The sequence below is a fragment of the Theropithecus gelada genome, chromosome 18 (assembly GCF_003255815.1).
Source record: "Theropithecus gelada isolate Dixy chromosome 18, Tgel_1.0, whole genome shotgun sequence".
Lineage (NCBI taxonomy): Eukaryota > Metazoa > Chordata > Mammalia > Primates > Cercopithecidae > Theropithecus > Theropithecus gelada.
The window spans coordinates 91,857-109,734 of NC_037686.1; the positions used below are offsets into that span (position 1 = coordinate 91,857).

Here is a 17,878-nt window from a genome sequence, read left to right on the forward strand (position 1 = left end):
CCCAGGCTGGAGTGCAGTGGCCGGATCTCAGCTCACTGCAAGCTCCGCCTCCCGGGTTCACGCCATTCTCCTGCCTCAGCCTCCCGAGTAGCTGGGACTACAGGCGCCCGCCGCCTCGCCCGGCTAATTTTCTGTATTTTTTAGTGGAGACAGGGTTTCACCGTGTTAGCCAGGGTGGTCTCGATCTCCTGACCTCGTGATCCGCCCGCCTCGGCCTCCCAAAGTGCTGGGATTACAGGCGTGAGCCACCGTGCCCGGCCATTCTAGATGTCATTAAGAATGTTCATGCTTCATGGGATGAGGTCAAAATAACAACATGAACAGGAGTTTAGAAGAACTGGATTCCAATCCTCATGCATGACTTCAAGGGGTCCAACACATCAGTGGAGGAAGTAGCTGTAGATGGGATGGCAACAGCAAGAGAACTAGAATTATAAATGGAGCCTGCAGATGTGACTGAATTGCTCCAATCTTATGATCAAACTTGAACAAATGAGGAGTTGCTTCTTATGGATGAGCTTGAGATAGAATCTGCTTCTGGTAAACACCCTGGGAACATTGTTGAAATGACAACAGAGGATTTAGAATATTAACATTACAAAATCTTAGTTGATAAAGCACCAGTAGAGGTTTCAGAGGAGTGACTCCAATTTAGAAATAAGTTCTACAGTGGGTAAAATGCTATGAAGCAGCATTGCATGCTACTGAGAAATCTTCTGTGAAAGACGGTCAATCAATGAGGCAAACTTCACTGTCTTAACTGCCACAGCCACACCAATCTTCAGCAACCACCATCCACTGAGAGTATTTCTGTCATCGAGGAAAGACCCTCCCTTCACCAGCAGAAAAGAGTTGGATTCACTGAAGGTTCAGATGATCTTTAGCATTTTTTACCAATGAAGCATTTTTAAATTAAGGTACGTATACTGTTTTCAAACACTACTGCACACTTAACAGACCACAGTAAGTGTAAACATAACTTTTATATGCACTGGGAGATCAAAAAATCTGAGTGACTTGCTTTACTGTGGTGGTCTACAACTAACAAGGTATGCCTGTACATCTTCTAATAAAATACCAATAGATTTTAGGGCAAGAAAATACCTGAAAAGGTGACAAATCCTGAAAACATCACAAGGATGTTCGGGGCACGTGCTAGGATACTCAACCGTGAGTCAAGATCAAGTCCATCTAAGCTGGAGGCCTCACTCCTTGAGATGACTTCCGAAGGGAGGGTAGATGAACACAGCTAACTGCCTGATGGCCTCCCAAGACTCCAGCTTCTTGCTCTTCCAACCCAACTTGTACAGGAATACCATGGCAGTTTTTCCAAAATACTACTTTGGTCCTGCTACTATCTGCTCCTTATTTACCGGTTTCCAATTTCCTTTAGTTGAAATGAAATGTGGCTAGCAGCACAGTGATAGGACAGAAAGCAGGCAGGTGTTCATCAAGTCTGCTGCTCCTGCCAGAAGGTAAGGAGAAACGCAGTCCCCAGCACTTGTAGCACATCAGTGTGCACAGCACGTCAGCACTCACAGCTGGCTACTATCACTCATGCTGTCCCCCACTCTGTGTGGCCTTTGTGCAGTCCAGCCTTGCCAAATCCCACCTCCCACAGGCCCATACCAATTGCAAACAACCCCTCAGTGCTGTTCTCTCCTCATTTAGGGTCATCTGAAACCACTAACATGCTAGAGTCTGATTTTCAATACATAGTAACTTTCTTTCTAACTCGAAACTCCTAAAAAGTTCCACTTACTGTATAAAATGCCTTCTATGCAGGCATTTCAATTGGGATTTAAAAAATCAAATCGTGAACCACTTGCACTTCCAGAAACCAATCAACAGCGACTCTCTCCTTTCTCGTTTAAAGCCATCTTCTAGAGGAGCAGCAGCTCTGATGGTAGCTCAATGATCAGACCAGCAGAAGTCTAAAATATAGCTTGGGCCTTTTAGACTCGTGATGGCATGCAAGATACGCTCAACCCACGAAGCCCTCTAGCTTAGAACAGTGCAATTCATCGAAGAGCCAAACAATCCCGCGGTGCTACACTCTAGGTGCAATTTGGCCACTGCTCTCTTCACGTGTCCAGCCCATCTCTTCCAATTGTCTGGGGCCATCTAATTTTTCATTTGTACATGATGACTGAAGTTCAGACAAATAGGCAATATAAAAATACAGTTCTAAGCCACAGCCAGTAGCACCATCATGATGACTCGTGATCAAAATTTACACCCTACTTTGGGACTAGCAGGATGTCTAAGACAGGTAACCAGTCTCCACTGAGGGAAAAAGTAATAAAATCCATAGTTTATGCACACGCTCACTAGTGTGTCAAACACGATCGCATGTGTATAACACCCTCCAGTCCCAGTTCTAGTAATAGTACCAATGTTCAGAGACACATAGCCTCAAAATACTGGTCTTGTTTACTCCTTTGCTTTTCTTCTCTATCCAACTCAGGAAGTCTTACTAAATTTTCCTTCTGCCAGGCTTCCACAAAACCACGGTTAAGATGACAGATCACTTAGGTAAGCTAATCACAGGTGAGCTCTGTGATCTTAGCAGTTTAGTTTTCTCATCTGTGAAAGGAGATATAATACTCATAAAGTCATTGTGAGGATTTGAGTTACAACATGTTAGTATAAGGATTAAAGTTACACGCACCTGCACGTGTTCAACACTCAGTAATATCAATATTATTATTACCTCCCAGATTTAATTAGTTTTCATTAAGCTCTCCTTCACCTTTGTTCCCCACTATAGTAACATTAGCACTTAAAAGTCTGCCTAGTAGTATATTTATTTGTGTCTGTTACTTCCATTACAGTGTAGATTTATAGAAGGTAGAGATTTAACATCTTTATTTTACTTTACCTTTCACAGAACTTCATGTAAATCAATAATGTTTATCAAATGGATTGTCCTTAGTGACCACTTGTGCCCAACATCATCAACCACCATGTAAGGGGATTCCTGCGGTAACAGCGAGGCTCTGCGACCCGACTTCCTCACACCCACCGCTGAAGAACCACCGGCCTTCACAGATTTGCTGTGCTTCTGGCTTCTCTTCTGAACACAGGAACTTCACTTCAGAGTATCTCTGCACCACGTTTGCCCCCTATCGTGCACACCTGTAACGCGTCCTGCTCACGGATGTTTCACTGAACGTTCTAGTATTATTACGCCTTCACGGTCACATCAGAGTGGCCAAATAAAAAGAAAAAGGCATGCAAGTATTCTATAAGCCAAAAATTCCACTAGAAATCTGAGGTAAACACTTCAAAAAGAGATGGCTACTTAGTAACAAATAGGCAATGAGATTGTTTACACGTGCTCACAAAAGTTTACGCTGATGAAGACCCTATGTACAGTGTATCTTCTCTTGGCACTACACAGTTGTGCAAGAAACCAAGATTAGACATATATAGAGATATAGGTATTTGTGTGTGCGTGTAAACACAAACACAACCTAAAATGTGTCAGAAAAACTCAAAGTTTTCAGATTTTATTTTGAGACAGTCTCACTGTGTCGCCCAGACTGGAGTGCAGTGGTGTGATCACAGCTCACTGCAGCCTTGAGGATCAAGCAGTCCTCCCACCTCAGCCTCCTGAGTAGCTGGACCACAGGCACAGGCCACTACACCTGGCTAATTTTTTTGTATTTTTGGTAGAGACAAGCATTCGCCATGTTGCCCAGACTGGTCTCAACTCCTGGGCTCGAGGAATCTGGCTGTCTCGGCATCCCAAAATACTGACTTCTGGTGTGAGCCACAGCACCCAGCCTTTCTGCAGGTTTTAATGATCACTTTGAAACAGGAACTTTGACATTATCAGTTAATCTATGCTGATCATATACTCACTTGTAGCTTCCCATTCTGATTTACTTAAGGTTCCCTAAAATTACAAAAGAGAAAAAGAAAATTTTAGATTCAATATGGAAGTAAACATATGCTTATTTCTAAATAACCAGCACAGATGTCCAAAAGACCCTAACTTCATTGTAAATACACATTCAATTCACTCCTATAATGTGATTTGAGCATATAAAAGAAATCAGTGAGATTAACTTTGAAAGCCATCTTCTCACACTTTTACCCTCCTGCCAAATTCTCTAACTTGCAAATTCTCAAAGACTGAATGTATGTGAAGAGGGAATAGTGTGTGAGTGTGTGTGTGTGTGTGTAACTGGAAAATGCATCTATCTAATATTCTTAATCTGGAAAATGAAAAAACAAAAAAGGCCTATCTTGAAACAATAAACAGCACTGGTGGAAAAAATACAATTTTCGTGTTTTTTTCAAAGGAATAACAAAATAAAGTATATATTACACAAAGGAAATAAATTACATTTATGTAGCTATCAAAATATTAAAGATATGTGTTGCTTTGCACACACCATTAACTATAATAACAAGATCTAGTGGCAGTTCTAGTGATGTCATTTTTCCAGACATGATAAATGAAAATAATATTCTAAGATATTGGCAAAAATGTGCTATGAAAATATCTGTAATTTCCACTGATGACAAAGCCATAGTAGCAGCTAATATCACTGTGGTACTATTGTAGTAATTATTTTTAAAAACTTTTACACAGAAATTAGTGTAAGTTAAGATGTAATTTTTTCCCATTTAAATTCCTGGACCCCTGAATTCTATGTATGAAATGCTGTGATTCATTGGTGCCTACATTAGCAGGGAACTTGCACACCAAGCCTGTAATGTTTTCACTATCTTCACTGCCTTAGATATAGCACTCCATCTCAGTCCATTGAATTGAATTTTATTCCATATTCTGTGGTTATAACAAGTCAACATCGCTTAGGGGAAACAACTGATTTGTAAGTCAATGAGCGCAAGTATTGTAAGCAAGTGAAATAATTTCCTATGTCTCCATATAAGGCACGTTCTTTTTCTCATTCTCTATAAAATACTTTCAAAAATTAAAACTTACCAAAGGTAACTTTACTTGACTGTTCTTCATGTACTTGGCTGCATGTTCATAGTCATCCACCCTCTCAGAGACAAGTTTAGAACTCTCATTTGCAGGGTATGGCTGGGGAAACAAATGAAAGTCCTAGTTACAATAACACATTGAGGCCGGGCGCGGTGGCTCAAGCCTGTAATCCCAGCACTTTGGGAGGCCGAGACGGGCGGATCACAAGGTCAGGAGATCGAGACCATCCTGGCTAACACGGTGAAACCCCGTCTCTACTAAAAAAATACAAAAAACTAGCCGGGCGAAGTGGCTGGCGCCTGTGGTCCCAGCTACTCGGGAGGCTGAGGCAGGAGAATGGCGTGAACCCGGGAGGTGGAGCTTGCAGTGAGCTGAGATCCGGCCACCGCACTCCAGCCTGGGCGACAGAGCCAGACTCAGTCTCAAAAAAAAAAAAAAAAAAAAACCAATAACACATTGAAATTTAAAATTCAGAATTAAACACGCTAAATCACTGAAATAACATAATTAGAATAATCCATAAGTACTACTGCAGGAATACAAACTACACATACTTTTGAAATATGAAAAAAAATAAAGGAAGAATCCTCTCTTAAACCAATTTTTTAAAAAAATTATACTTTAAGTTCTAGGTTACATGTGTAAAACGCGCAGGTTTGTTACATAGGTATAGATGCGCCATGTTGGTTTCCTGCACCCAACTCATCATTTACATTAGGTATTTCTCCTAACGCTATCCCTCCCCTAGGCCCCCACCCCATGACAGGCCCCAGTGTGTGATGTTCCCTGCCCTGTGCCCACGTGATCTCACTGTTTGACTCCTACCTATAAGTGAGAACATGTGTTTGGTTTTTTGTCCTTGTGTTAGTTTGCTCAGAATGATGGTTTCCAGCTTCACCCACGTCCCTGCAAAGGACATGAACTCATCCTTTTTTATGGCTGCATAGTATTCCACGGTGTGTATGTGCCACATTTTCTTAATCCAGTCTATCACTGATGGACATCTGGGTTGGTTCCATGTCTCTGCTATTGTGAATAGTGCCACAATAAACATACGTGTGCATGTGTCTTTATAGTAGCATGATTTATAATCTTCTGGGTATATACCCAGTAATGGGATCACTGGGTCAAATGGTATTTCTAGTTCTAGATCCTTGAGGAACTGCCACACTGTCTTCCACAATGGTTGAACTAGTTTACACTCCCACCAACACTGTAAAAGCATTCCTATTTCTCCACATCCTCTCCAGCACCTGTTGCTTACTGAATTTTTAACGATCACCATTCTAACTGGCGTGAGATGGTATCTCATTGTGGTTTTGATTTGCATTTCTCTGATGACCAGTGAAGATGAGCATTTTTTCATGTGTCCGTTGGCTGCATAAATGTCTTCTTTTGAGAAGTGTCTGTTCATATCCTTTCTCCACTTTTTGATTTTTTTTTTTCTTGTAAATTTGTTTAAGTTCTTTGTAGATTCTGGATATTTAGCCCTTTGTCAGACGGGTAGATGGCAAAAATATTCTCCCATTCTGTAGGGTGCCTCTTCACTTTGATGATAGTTTCTTTTGCTGTGCAGAAGCACATCTAATTTAGTTTAATTAGACCCCATTTGTCTTTTGGCTTCTGTTGCCCAGGCTGGAGTGCAGTGGCGTGAACTCAGCTCGCTGCAAGCTCCACCTCCCGGGTTCACGCCATTCTCCTACCTCAGCCTCCCGAGTAGCTGGGACTGCAGGCGCCCGCGATCACGCCTGGCTAATTTTTTTTTGTATTTTTTAGTAGAGACGGAGTTTCACCATGTTAGCCAGGATGGTCTCAATCTCTTGACCTCATGATCCGCTTGCCTCGGCCTCCCAAAGTGCTGGGATTACAGGCGTGAGCCACCGCGCCCAGCCTGCTTTTGCTGTTTTAGTCATGAAGTCTTTGCCCATGCCTATGTCCTGAATGGTATTGCCTAGGATTTTTTCTAGGGTTGATATGGTTTTAGGTCTTACATGTAAATCTTTAATCCATCTTGAGTTAATTTTTGTATAAGGTGTAAAGAAGGGATCCAGTTTCAGCTTTCTACATGTGGCTCGCCAGTTTTCCCACACCATTTATTAAATAGGGAATCCTTTCCCCATTGCTTGTTTTTATCAGGTTTATCAAAGAAGATCAGATGTAAACCAGCAATTTTTTTTTTTTTTTTTTTTTTTTTGAGACAGAGTCTTGCTCTGTCCCCTAGGCTGTATTGCAGTGGCAGGATCTCCACTTACTGTAACCTTGGCCTCTCGAGCTCAAGTGATCCTCTACCTCAGCCTCCTGGGTAGCTGGGACTACACGCACAAGCCACCATGCTGGCTAATTAAAAAAAACTTTTTTGTAGGGACAAGGTCTCAGTATGTTGCCCAGGCTTCAGTTAAATTCCTGGTCTCAAAGAATTCTCCTACCTCAGTCTCCCGAAGTGCTGAGATCACAGGTGTGAACCAATACATCCAGTCTTACGGTCAACTTTTATCACAATCTTAGGATATTCACAGCTGGAAGAAGCTACATAATTTAATCACCATCAAGAACCATTTAGCAGCAAACACTTGCAACTTCTCTATTGTTGGCCAAAGGCTTTGTATATATAAATACAGAGCTTAAAGATGTCATAAAAAGAGCTAAATATTAAAATGATGGCGATTTAATAGCCATGAAAAGCATAAATAGCAATTACAAATAATACAAATAAAAAAGTCAAGTCAACAGAGAACCCTGTTTAATAATCTAGCCTCCAAATTACAGACATTTCCCACATTTACATAAGACTATGGAAACGGGTCAGAAAAACATGCTGTGTTTTTAAGGGTATGCTGGCCAAATGTTTATCCAAATTACTTCAAGTGCTATTTTTAATCCATTTTAAGTGATATCCCTTTATAGTATCTGAATTTTGCCTTTTAATAGATGTGAATCAGGCCTGGCTGGGTGGCTCATGCTGTAACTCCAGCACTTTGGGAGGCTGAGGCAGGCAGATCACTTGAGCTGAGGGGTTCGAGACTAGCCTGGGCCAACATGTCAACATCCTGTCTCTACATAAAATACAAAAAGTAGCCAGGTGTGGTGGCACATGCCTGTAGTCCCAGCTACTCAGAAGGCTGAGGTTGCCTTCTGAGTATCACTGAGGCCGGGGTTGGGGGAGGCGGGCGGGGGGGGTGGGTGGGGTGGTGGTGGTTGTGGGGAGGGGTTACAGTGTGCCAAGATGGTGCCAGTGCACTCCAGCTTGGATGACAGAGCGAGACTCTGTCTCCCCCACTCCCCTACCAAAAAACAAACCAGATACATGTAAATCAAAACACAATAAATTACATAAAACATTTAATAGAACCATGTACTCTACAAAGTTTATATTTTTTAATAATTCATTTATAATTCTTTGTCTTACAGCAACAAACCAGCTAGAAAGGAAGCACTGTAAACTTACAACTCCCTAATAAACTTTTAAGAAAGGATCTATGAACATCTGCTGTGCAGTCTTCTTTGTCTCTTTTTTTAATAAACATCCTGTGGCAAGTTCAGGCATTAGAAATTAACCCATTTATCTGCTGTTTTAAAAGTATTCGGCTATTTAGGACTGCTGTATCTTTAGCATAAGCCACTTTACTTTGTATCACATCCCAGCACAGGGCTGTAAGAAAGAACACAGACTATCAATCAGGTTTTTGGAACTTTAATTCTACATGTTGTAGTTTTACCATATCACAAAGCCTCAGAACTTCATTTCTAAATGCCTGCCAAACTATTTTGTTGTACACTTGTTCTTTAACTTATCCTCCATGTGATTATCTGCTTATCACTGGACACCCAGTTTCTCTTCTCTACCGATCATTTTGAAAGACCAACCAATACACGATTATAAAGCTGCAAAACATCGTTATTTTTTAAAATTTATTTTTTGAGACAGAGTTTCAGTTTTGTCACCCAGGCTGGAGTGCAGTGACATGATCTTCGCTTACTGCAACCTCCACCTCCCGGGTTCAAGTGATTCTCCTGCCTCAGCCTCCCGAGTAGCTGGGATTACAGGTGTGCACCACCACATCTGGCTAATTTTGTATTTTTAGTAGAGATGGAGTTTTACCATGTTGGCCAGGCTGCTCTACAACTCCTGACCTCGGGTGATCTGCCCGCCTCGGCCTCCCAAAGTGCTGGGGTCACAGGCATGAGCCGCCGCGCTGGGCCCAAAACTTATTAAAACATATATATCTTAGTGTCTCCTCTAAAAGCAGTTACTTTTCCACAAGTGTCCCTAGAATATTTTGCTGGTGGAAAAAAAAGAAAACAGGTGTCAGGACCTAGAGTTCCACGGCCTACATCTTTTCATTCTTTCTTCTCTCTGTTCCAATGCTCCAGGACAGCAGAAAAGTTGTACTGGTTCTAGCGCTGCACCCAGACGAAAGCTGGATGCTTCAGGAAAAGACTTTTTGTGGCAAATATCAAGACACAGATCCATTTAAACCTCTGACCTGGTCAAAAGCAGTGGCCTCTGACTGCTCTTTCCACCTCTGGTCTGATCTCAAAGTCCCTCCAAACCGTCCCCCATTATGCCACCCAAGTAGCGTCCTAACTCTTATCTGGGCATGTCCTTTCCTGCTCCCAGTCCTTTACACGCCCACCAGAGTGACTTGGTCAAGAAGTAGGAAAACCAAAGGACATTTCAAACTACATGCTATTACTGCTTCTGTCCGCAGACCTAGCCATGGTAACAGGTCATATCCCCAAGTGCAGCACTGGGAGAGACGGAAGACTGCTGAAGAACTGTGAAAGCCATTAGTACTAGTTCCTCAAACATCCCCTGTGCACTCAGGTTTCTCTGCCTGTCCTCTACCAGTCTTCTTCCTTCCCAAAAGGCCCTTATATATACTCACTGCACTTGGAATGCTTCTTCAATACTTCAGTCCAGTTCCCATCATGGACTGCATAATTCACTGAAATAACATGCCATAAAATTCTTGTTATCCCATACCCTACTATACCTAAGTGCATTTTGACATAAATTACACAAGTGAATTCATCACCCATATGCTAAGAGAAAAGCTAAATAATTGACCACTGTCACGCAAAGCACCATCAAATAAAGGCGATATGCTAAAGGTATGCTGTGTATGTGGGACAGGGGGACTTATCCACACATGGTTTGCTAGTTTTCTCCTCTTCCTCAAGACAAACAAAACAAGCCTCCCTTCCTAATATAAAGCCAGTAAAAACATTCTTAGACCTAAAGTATAGCAAATACAACTAATAAGGAATATAACATTTTACTGATTATGTCTCTTCAAAGACAATTTAGAATTTATAGAAGGTTTTCCCACTCAACATTGTGGGAGTGGCTGGGTGCAGGTGCAACCTCAACATTGTGGGAGTGGCTGGGTGCAGGTGCAACTTCAACAGGAGACTTTTGTTTGAGTATCATCTAAAAACTGAAGACCATCGAAAGGTTAGTATGGCCTTGAGCAAGTCATTGATCCTCTGAGCCTCAGGCTGCCTACTAAAAAAAAGTGAAAAGTGGCCAGGTGCAGTGGTTCACACCTGTAATCCCAGTACTTTGGGAGGCCAAGGTGGGAAGATCGCTTGATGAGGTCAGGAGTTTGAGACCAGCCTGGGCAACACGGCAAAACCTCATCAGTACAAAAAGTTTAAAACTGAGCCAGGTGTGGTGACACAAGCTTGTAGTCAGTTACTCAGGAGGCTGAGGTGGGAGGATCACCTTCCAGAGGGTGAAGGCCTCAGTGAGCTGTGATTGCATCACTGCACTCCAGCCTGGGCAACGGTGTGAGATCCTGTCATTAAAAAAAAAAAAAAAAAAAAAAGAATAGGAAAAATAAAGGAAAAGTTACCGTTCTGCCTACTTCATGGAGGTAATTAGAGCACGCTTAAAGTACCTAAACTGCATCAACTCTCTAAAGAAGTTTAATGTCCACTTGATGAATATAATTCTACTGATCAATAATAAAAATGCTCACTAAATATTTTAGGTCTGTCCAACCAGACATTGTCTGATAAGCAGAAAAAGGAAAAACAATCAATGGCTATGTGCTTGAAGCTTATACAGATACCTTCATTGCTGCATTAGGTCAGGAGAGGTCTCAGCAACAACACAGTCTAAAAGACTGGAGCCTGCTAAAGAATTACCACACAACAAAATTATGTACAGTGTGAGCTCCTCTGGACACTGGCCAGGAAGGTTCTAAATTACTGTTGTAACCAAAAGGCATTGTTGTAAAGAACGGGTTCTCAACCTGGGGCAATTCCGCCCATGAGGGGACATTTGGCCATGTCTGGAGAGTTTTCTGGTGATCATAACTGGGGACAAGAGTGTTACTGGAAGGCATCTAGTGGGCAGAAGCCAAGAATGCTACTGAATATCCTACAATGCACAGCATCCCACAGCAAGGAAATATCCAGAAGAAAATGTCAACAGTCCTGAGGTTGAGAAATCCTATTTTAAAGCAGTACTATCTAGAAAACAGAATTTGGTAACAGCAGTATTCGTTCTTTCATCAAGCATTTACTGAGCATTCACCACGCAGTTTCTGTATCAAGCTCTGTCCTAAGTGCTGAAGAGCGTAATACATGTAACTACTTCATGATCAGATGGCCTTGCAAGGATGTCAACAACAGCCGAACAAGTTCACCATGACTGGAATTTTTACATCTTCTCTAAATACTCACCTCCAAGGCCTGCATTCGTTTTAACAGCATTTTATTTTCATTGTTCTTAATCTTTTCTTCGTAGAATTCCAGAAATGTTTTTTTGTAGACTAGTTTCATATTGTATTTCTTTGCCATTCTGTCCAAAAAAAGACACTTAATGAAAAAGCTTCTGCATGTTTATAATTTCTCAACTTACTTTTGCACAGCAGTGACATCTTCCGGACTTAACTAAAGAAGCTACCATTTCCTCGATAAATTCACAATACAGTAATACAAAATGAAGCAAGAGTAACATATCACACCTAAAAGAAACATGCATTCGAAATCGCAGGGGGTTTCAGAGAGCTCTACTGGTATGACACATAGGTCAGGAAGCAAATGGTCAGCTGTGGAAGGAAGCTGTGGAGCTGTGAGATGGGGAAGAAGTAGTGTAGGAAACACTTTTCTACTGATTCCATTCTACTTTACTTGATCTCTCACAGCTGCACTGAACACAGCCGCCGACTTTTCTTAAAGATTCACTTTCATCTCTTGACTTCTCTGGCAAGATACACTATTAATTTTTCCCCTACATCGTGGACTGCTTCTTCACAGGTTTTTTTTTTTTTCCTTTTTACTTGCAGGTTTCTGTTTTTTACCCAACTTCTAAACTTCAAGGTTCTGAAGAGTACAGTCCACAGTCCCACTCACTTCCACCCCACAGCTATCGGTAGTTCAGCTCTCTCTCATCACTCATGGATTCTACCGCTTATTAGAAATCTTCACCTGCATGTGTCACTGGCACTCTCTAACTTCCCATATCTAAGGCTGAACATCATTACTCTTTTTCTGCCAATCTGAGCCACTTCACTAAATCCATCTAGTGATCCATGCCATCTCCCCCTTTTGCCCGCTGTGCTCAATATACATCACTAAGTCCTTTCTATTTTACCTAGAAAACATCAATTTCAAATAGGTCAGCTTCTTACCTCCTGCATTTGGCACCATCCTGCTGCTTCAGTCGCCATCACCACTCAGTGGTACCAGTCCATAAACTCACTTTGCTTGTCCCCTGCTTCCATTCTTACTCTCCCTCAATGAATTTTCCAATCGCAGCCAGATTAAGCTTCAGAAATGCGGACCTGAGTCATGTCTCTACCCTCCTTAACACCCTCCACGGGGCTCCAGTGCACGCAGGACACAGAACATGGTCTCTAAGACATGCATCTGTAAAGGAATGCTGCCTCGTTTTGGGACACCCCCACTATCGGTCACGATGGGCCTTCTTTCAACATCCTGGACTAGCCTAGCCTTCCCACTGCAGGGCCCTCACACACACTGTCCTCGTGTCAGGAGCATTCTTCCCTCCAGTCCTCAGCTGCCCACCTACTTTTCCATCCTTTAGATCCTGACTCAAACATTGCTTCTTTACAGGTATCCTCCTTAAATCTTCTATTATATTAGGTCCCTCCATTAGACTCTCAGGTGTTTTTTTCCCTCACTGCATTTGCCAAGTTTATAATTACATATCTGTAGACAACAAGAGGGAGCCTGGAGATGACTTCAGGCAGCAGGTAAAGGAAGAGTGGAAGGAAGTGGGGAAACCCTGAAAGTTAGGTTGCAGAGCTCGTGTACAGGGTGGCATTTGAGGGGACAGGGCAAGGGCAAACACCAGGGGCCACCGAGGTTTCTATGTAAGAGGTTCACGTAAGGCAGGATTCTGTTACTTCAATGCATCCTCCTTGGAAAGGCAACATGAGCAAAATTAAATCTTTTATTCCAGCCCATTCTCTTTGTAAATCTCTAAAATAAACCTTTAGAAATGAAACCAAGTTTCACACCTAAAAAATCTCATGATTCCAAGAATTGAGGCCCAATTTGAGTAAATTTTGCCACATAAAAAGCTTCTGTTCAGTTTCTTAATGAAATGGCAAAAAGGCATCTCAAAACCCCTACACATTTTCAGATTCTATTTCATCCAATACTGTTTCAATAAATAATCTTTTAAAAAATTAGATATTAAAGTGATGACTTAGGTTTACCATCATTAGGCAATTCAAGTAAAAAAAAAAAAAAAAAAAAAAAAAGACCTCTAGGTCTTGTTCAGCATTTAAAACGAATCTTTTGTTTTATACTGTTAACTAAAACCTCAAGCTAACATATTAAACATTCTCAACAACATGCCACAATTAAGTTCTTTTTTAATAAAGTTGAAGAGCAGTAACATTTCCCCCAAGTTTATTAGTTTTAAAAATTAAAAAGCAAAATGCAATTGATATTTTTAAATTTTGTAATGGTTTATATTTATAAAATTATGCATAGTATTTTCCTCATGTTCAGTCACAATGCTACTTGGCTTTCTTATATTATTGAATAAGCTATTACAGAACTCCTGAAAATACTGTAACCCTAATTTTAGACTGAGTTACAATTAAAATCATCACCAAGCAAAAGTAAACAGACAATACACCTCTTCTTTTTCTCAGTTAATATTCAAAACAAAAGATTTTTGTTTCGAAAAAGTAGAAAATCAAGTTCAATCAATCATGACATGGCCAACGTTTAAGCTGACTTTTATACTCTCCCCACCAGGGAAACTCTGGAAACCAAGGTGTATCACAAGGCCTTGAAGCCTTACCTAGTAAGGCCCAGTTACCCCCACCTTTTCCTGTGTCTACAGTTTGCCAGGACTCCTAGGAATTCAGGCACAGGGGAGAATACATTCCTGAATCAGGATTTTAACATCGACACTGCCTGTGAGACATAGGCAATTTCAAAGCTGTAGTGAAATGCAAACAACTTTTAATACTCATCTCTGTCAACAGGAAGATCTTTGATTTATGAAGACTCATTGTTTATCATCAAAGCGACCAACAGTCACTAAAAAAAAAACTTTCGCTATTTGCAGTGTCAGGCGTTTTGTGCCACAAGCTGAAGGCAACTGGTTCCCCTTTTCACCTACAGGATTAAAAACTTCCAGGAATGAGAAAAAACTAAGTTAGGCTGTATGAGACCTATGGCAATAATCCCCCAGATTTGAGGCTAGTCTTTTGTTTTTTTAAAAAACAAAACAAAACAAAAAAACAAGATTATACTTTTTCTTTGGCCCCCATTTAAAATAAAGAGTAAAAGAAATACTGCTTTTTCCCCCTTTTCTTTCCCTGAAGACAAAAAGAAAAGAGTGAACAGATTAATGACTTCTTACTCATTTAGCAATGGAAAATAGACCAAGAATTCAGGAACATCCACAACACCTTCCAGGTTGAAGTCATATTTGCAGCCAAATAAAGGATAATCTCCTTTCTTCTGAAATTTCACAGTATATATTTCATTTCCAAATGATTCTGTTTCTGAAGCTTCAAGGCGTCTTCTGTCAAGGTTATCCCCCAACCAAAACAAAAAGAATAAAATTGTGATTAATGTAGACTTACTTTGATCAGATTTTGCATGTGAAGAACTACATGATGCACACTTGATTAGCTTTTTAATTAGATATGGGCTTTTTTTTTTTAAAGTGACAAGGTCTTAATCTGTCACTCAGGCTGGAGTGCGGTGGTGTGATGATAGTTCACTACAGCCACCAGCTCCTGGGCTCAAGTGATCCTCCTGCCTCAGCCTCCTGAATAAGGACTACAGGGGTGTGCCACCATGCTGGCTAATTTGTAAATTTTTCGTAAAGACAAGGTCTCACTTTGTTGACCAGGCTGGTCTCAAACTCCTGGCCTCAAGCAATCCTCCTGCCTTGGCCTCCCAAAGTGCTAGGATTATAGACATGAGCCACTGCACCCTCCTGATCTCAGTTACTTTTAAGAAGCAATATACTAAAACATCATCAACAGTCCCACCAATAAAATTAAGCTGGAAATAGGAATCACTCTCATGAGCGCTGGTTAAGTCTCCGTGACTGTCTGTCTGACCTGCAGTTTGTCTATCACTCTAACTTCAGTCTCTAACTCACACATGAAGATTGGTTCAGTCTCCGTGACTGTCTGTCTGACCTGCAGTTTGTCTATCACTATAACTTCAGTCTCTAACTTACACATAAAGATGAACTTTTAAAAGTTCATCTGTAAATTTGTCTATTGAATTTAAATTCTGAATGCCTACTCAAATATCTTATGAGTGTGTTCAATACTTATAAGATTAAAATAGCATATTTTAATAAAATTGACCTCTGGTAAACATTTGCTACTTAATACTGAATATTTTATAAACCACAATATATTTAAAAGTACTTACATCAATTCAAAGCTATTGGGAGTAGTACCAATAAAATAGCCCCCAGGGCTAAGTCTCTCACACGCATTTCTCAGCATCATGTCAGCCTGTTCATAGGACTCAAATGAGTAATGACAGACAAACTGACAACTGCAGATGTCAAAGCACATTTGTGGGTCACGAAATTTTTCAATCAGAAGTTCCTGAAACAAATTAAAATGAGTTAAGATTTTGAGGTAACTACAACACAGGTTAAAAACCTTTTAGTAAATTAACTTCTAGAATGTAAGGTTCTTCCTTTCCCTCACAATCTTCAACCTATGCTTTCCCTTGTACAATAAAGGACACACAGAAATCATGCACGTATTCTAGTTTAACAGAATAATCTGATTCCCATTTTCACAGTATTTAAAAACTGAGGAATTCTGAAATCATGTTTAAAATATATTAGTCAATTACGACATTTGAAGTTGATTCTTTCATCACTTTACTTGACAGCTAAAATAAAATGACATTCAACAATAACTTGGGTTAAAAAACAACATCTGGTGTTTGGCATTTTAAAAAAAATGCAAAAATGTTTTGAAGGTATTACAACTTTCTGGCAGTACACTCCCACTTATCTTTTTCACTTTCAAATTTCTTTTTTTTGTTTTTTTGTTTTTTTTTTTTTGTTTGAGACGGAGTCTCGCTCTGTCGCCCAGGCTGGAGTGCAGTGGCCGGATCTCAGCTCACTGCAAGCTCCACCTCCCGGGTTTACGCCATTCTCCTGCCTCAGTCTCCCGAGTAGCTGGGACCATAGGCGCCCGCCACCTCGCCCGGCTAGTTTTTTTGTATTTTTTTTTTTTTTTTTTTGAGACGGAGTCTCGCTCTGTCGCCCAAGCTGGAGTGCAGTGGCCGGATCTCAGCTCACTGCAAGCTCCGCCTCCCGGGTTCACGCCATTCTCCGGCCTCAGCCTCCCGAGTAGCTGGGACTACAGGCGCCCGCCACCTCGCCCGGCTAGTTTTTTGTATTTCTTAGTAGAGACGGGGTTTCACCGTGTTAGCCAGGATGGTCTCGATCTCCTGACCTCGTGATCCACCCGTCTCGGCCTCCCAAAGTGCTGGGATTACAGGCTTGAGCCACCGCGCCCGGCCAGTTTTTTTGTATTTTTTAGTAGAGACGGGGTTTCACCGTGTTAGCCAGGGTGGTCTCGATCTCCTGACCTCGTGATCCGCCCGTCTCAGCCTCCCAAAGTGCTGGGATTACAGGCTTGAGCCACCGCGCCCGGCCCACTTTCAAATTTCAAACAAAATGTGTATGATTAAAGGTATCTACAACATTCAACGAGCTAATAAGTCAACGAAGAACAAAAAGTTCATGGTGAGACCTTCACCCCTGAAGCAGTTCTTTATAAGAAATTCAGAAACAAGTGGAAGGTAGGAAAAAACCAAACAGGCTCTGATATGTTGGGAAACTAATAAATTATAAGGTGAACAAGACATAGTATAAGTTCAGTTCTATTTCAAAGTACTGGAAAATAAATGACGTCCACACAGAAAAGCAACAGCTAATTTTAACTCGAATTGTTAAAAGCAAAAAATTACACGTGTTCAGTGAGTCATTTAAGGGAATTTATCACAACAGAATTTCCAGTCGAAAGTGAAAATGTCTGTCCCAAGGTTTTTAAAGTTTCAAAACATATTTTAAAAAATGAGTGGCCAGTCACCATGGCTCAGGTCTGTAATCACAGCACCATGGGAGGTGGGCGGATCACCTGAGTTCAGGAGTTTGAGGCCAGCCTGGGCAACATGGCGAAACTCCCTCTCTATAAAATATACAAAAATTAGCTGGGTGTGGTGGCAAGTGCCTGTAGTCCCAGCTACTCAGGTGGCAGGAGAATTGTTTGAGCCTGGGAGGTGGAGGTTTCAGTGAGCTGAGATTGCGCCACTGCGCTCCAGCCTGGGCGACAGAGTGAGACCCTGTCTCAAAAAAAGAGAATAAAATTTTTTTAAAAAGTAAAAATTGAGTTGATTTTTTTTTTTTTTTTTTTTTTTTTTTTTTTT

At 41.1% G+C, this 17,878-nt stretch overlaps 1 protein-coding gene across 2 annotated transcripts in view; it reads right to left on the minus strand.

Annotated features, from left to right (window-relative positions):
• Window positions 1-17,878, minus strand: part of RNMT (RNA guanine-7 methyltransferase) — a 42,867-nt gene that overhangs the window by 7,428 nt on the left and 17,561 nt on the right. For both annotated transcript variants that reach the window (XM_025365473.1, XM_025365472.1), the window contains 5 exons: window positions 15,854-16,035; window positions 14,820-14,984; window positions 11,654-11,771; window positions 4,961-5,062; window positions 3,868-3,901 (listed from right to left, as the gene is read on the minus strand). In XM_025365473.1, coding sequence (XP_025221258.1) covers window positions 3,868-3,901; window positions 4,961-5,062; window positions 11,654-11,771; window positions 14,820-14,984; window positions 15,854-16,035 — 601 coding nt within the window. The remainder of the gene's footprint in view (window positions 1-3,867; window positions 3,902-4,960; window positions 5,063-11,653; window positions 11,772-14,819; window positions 14,985-15,853; window positions 16,036-17,878) is intronic.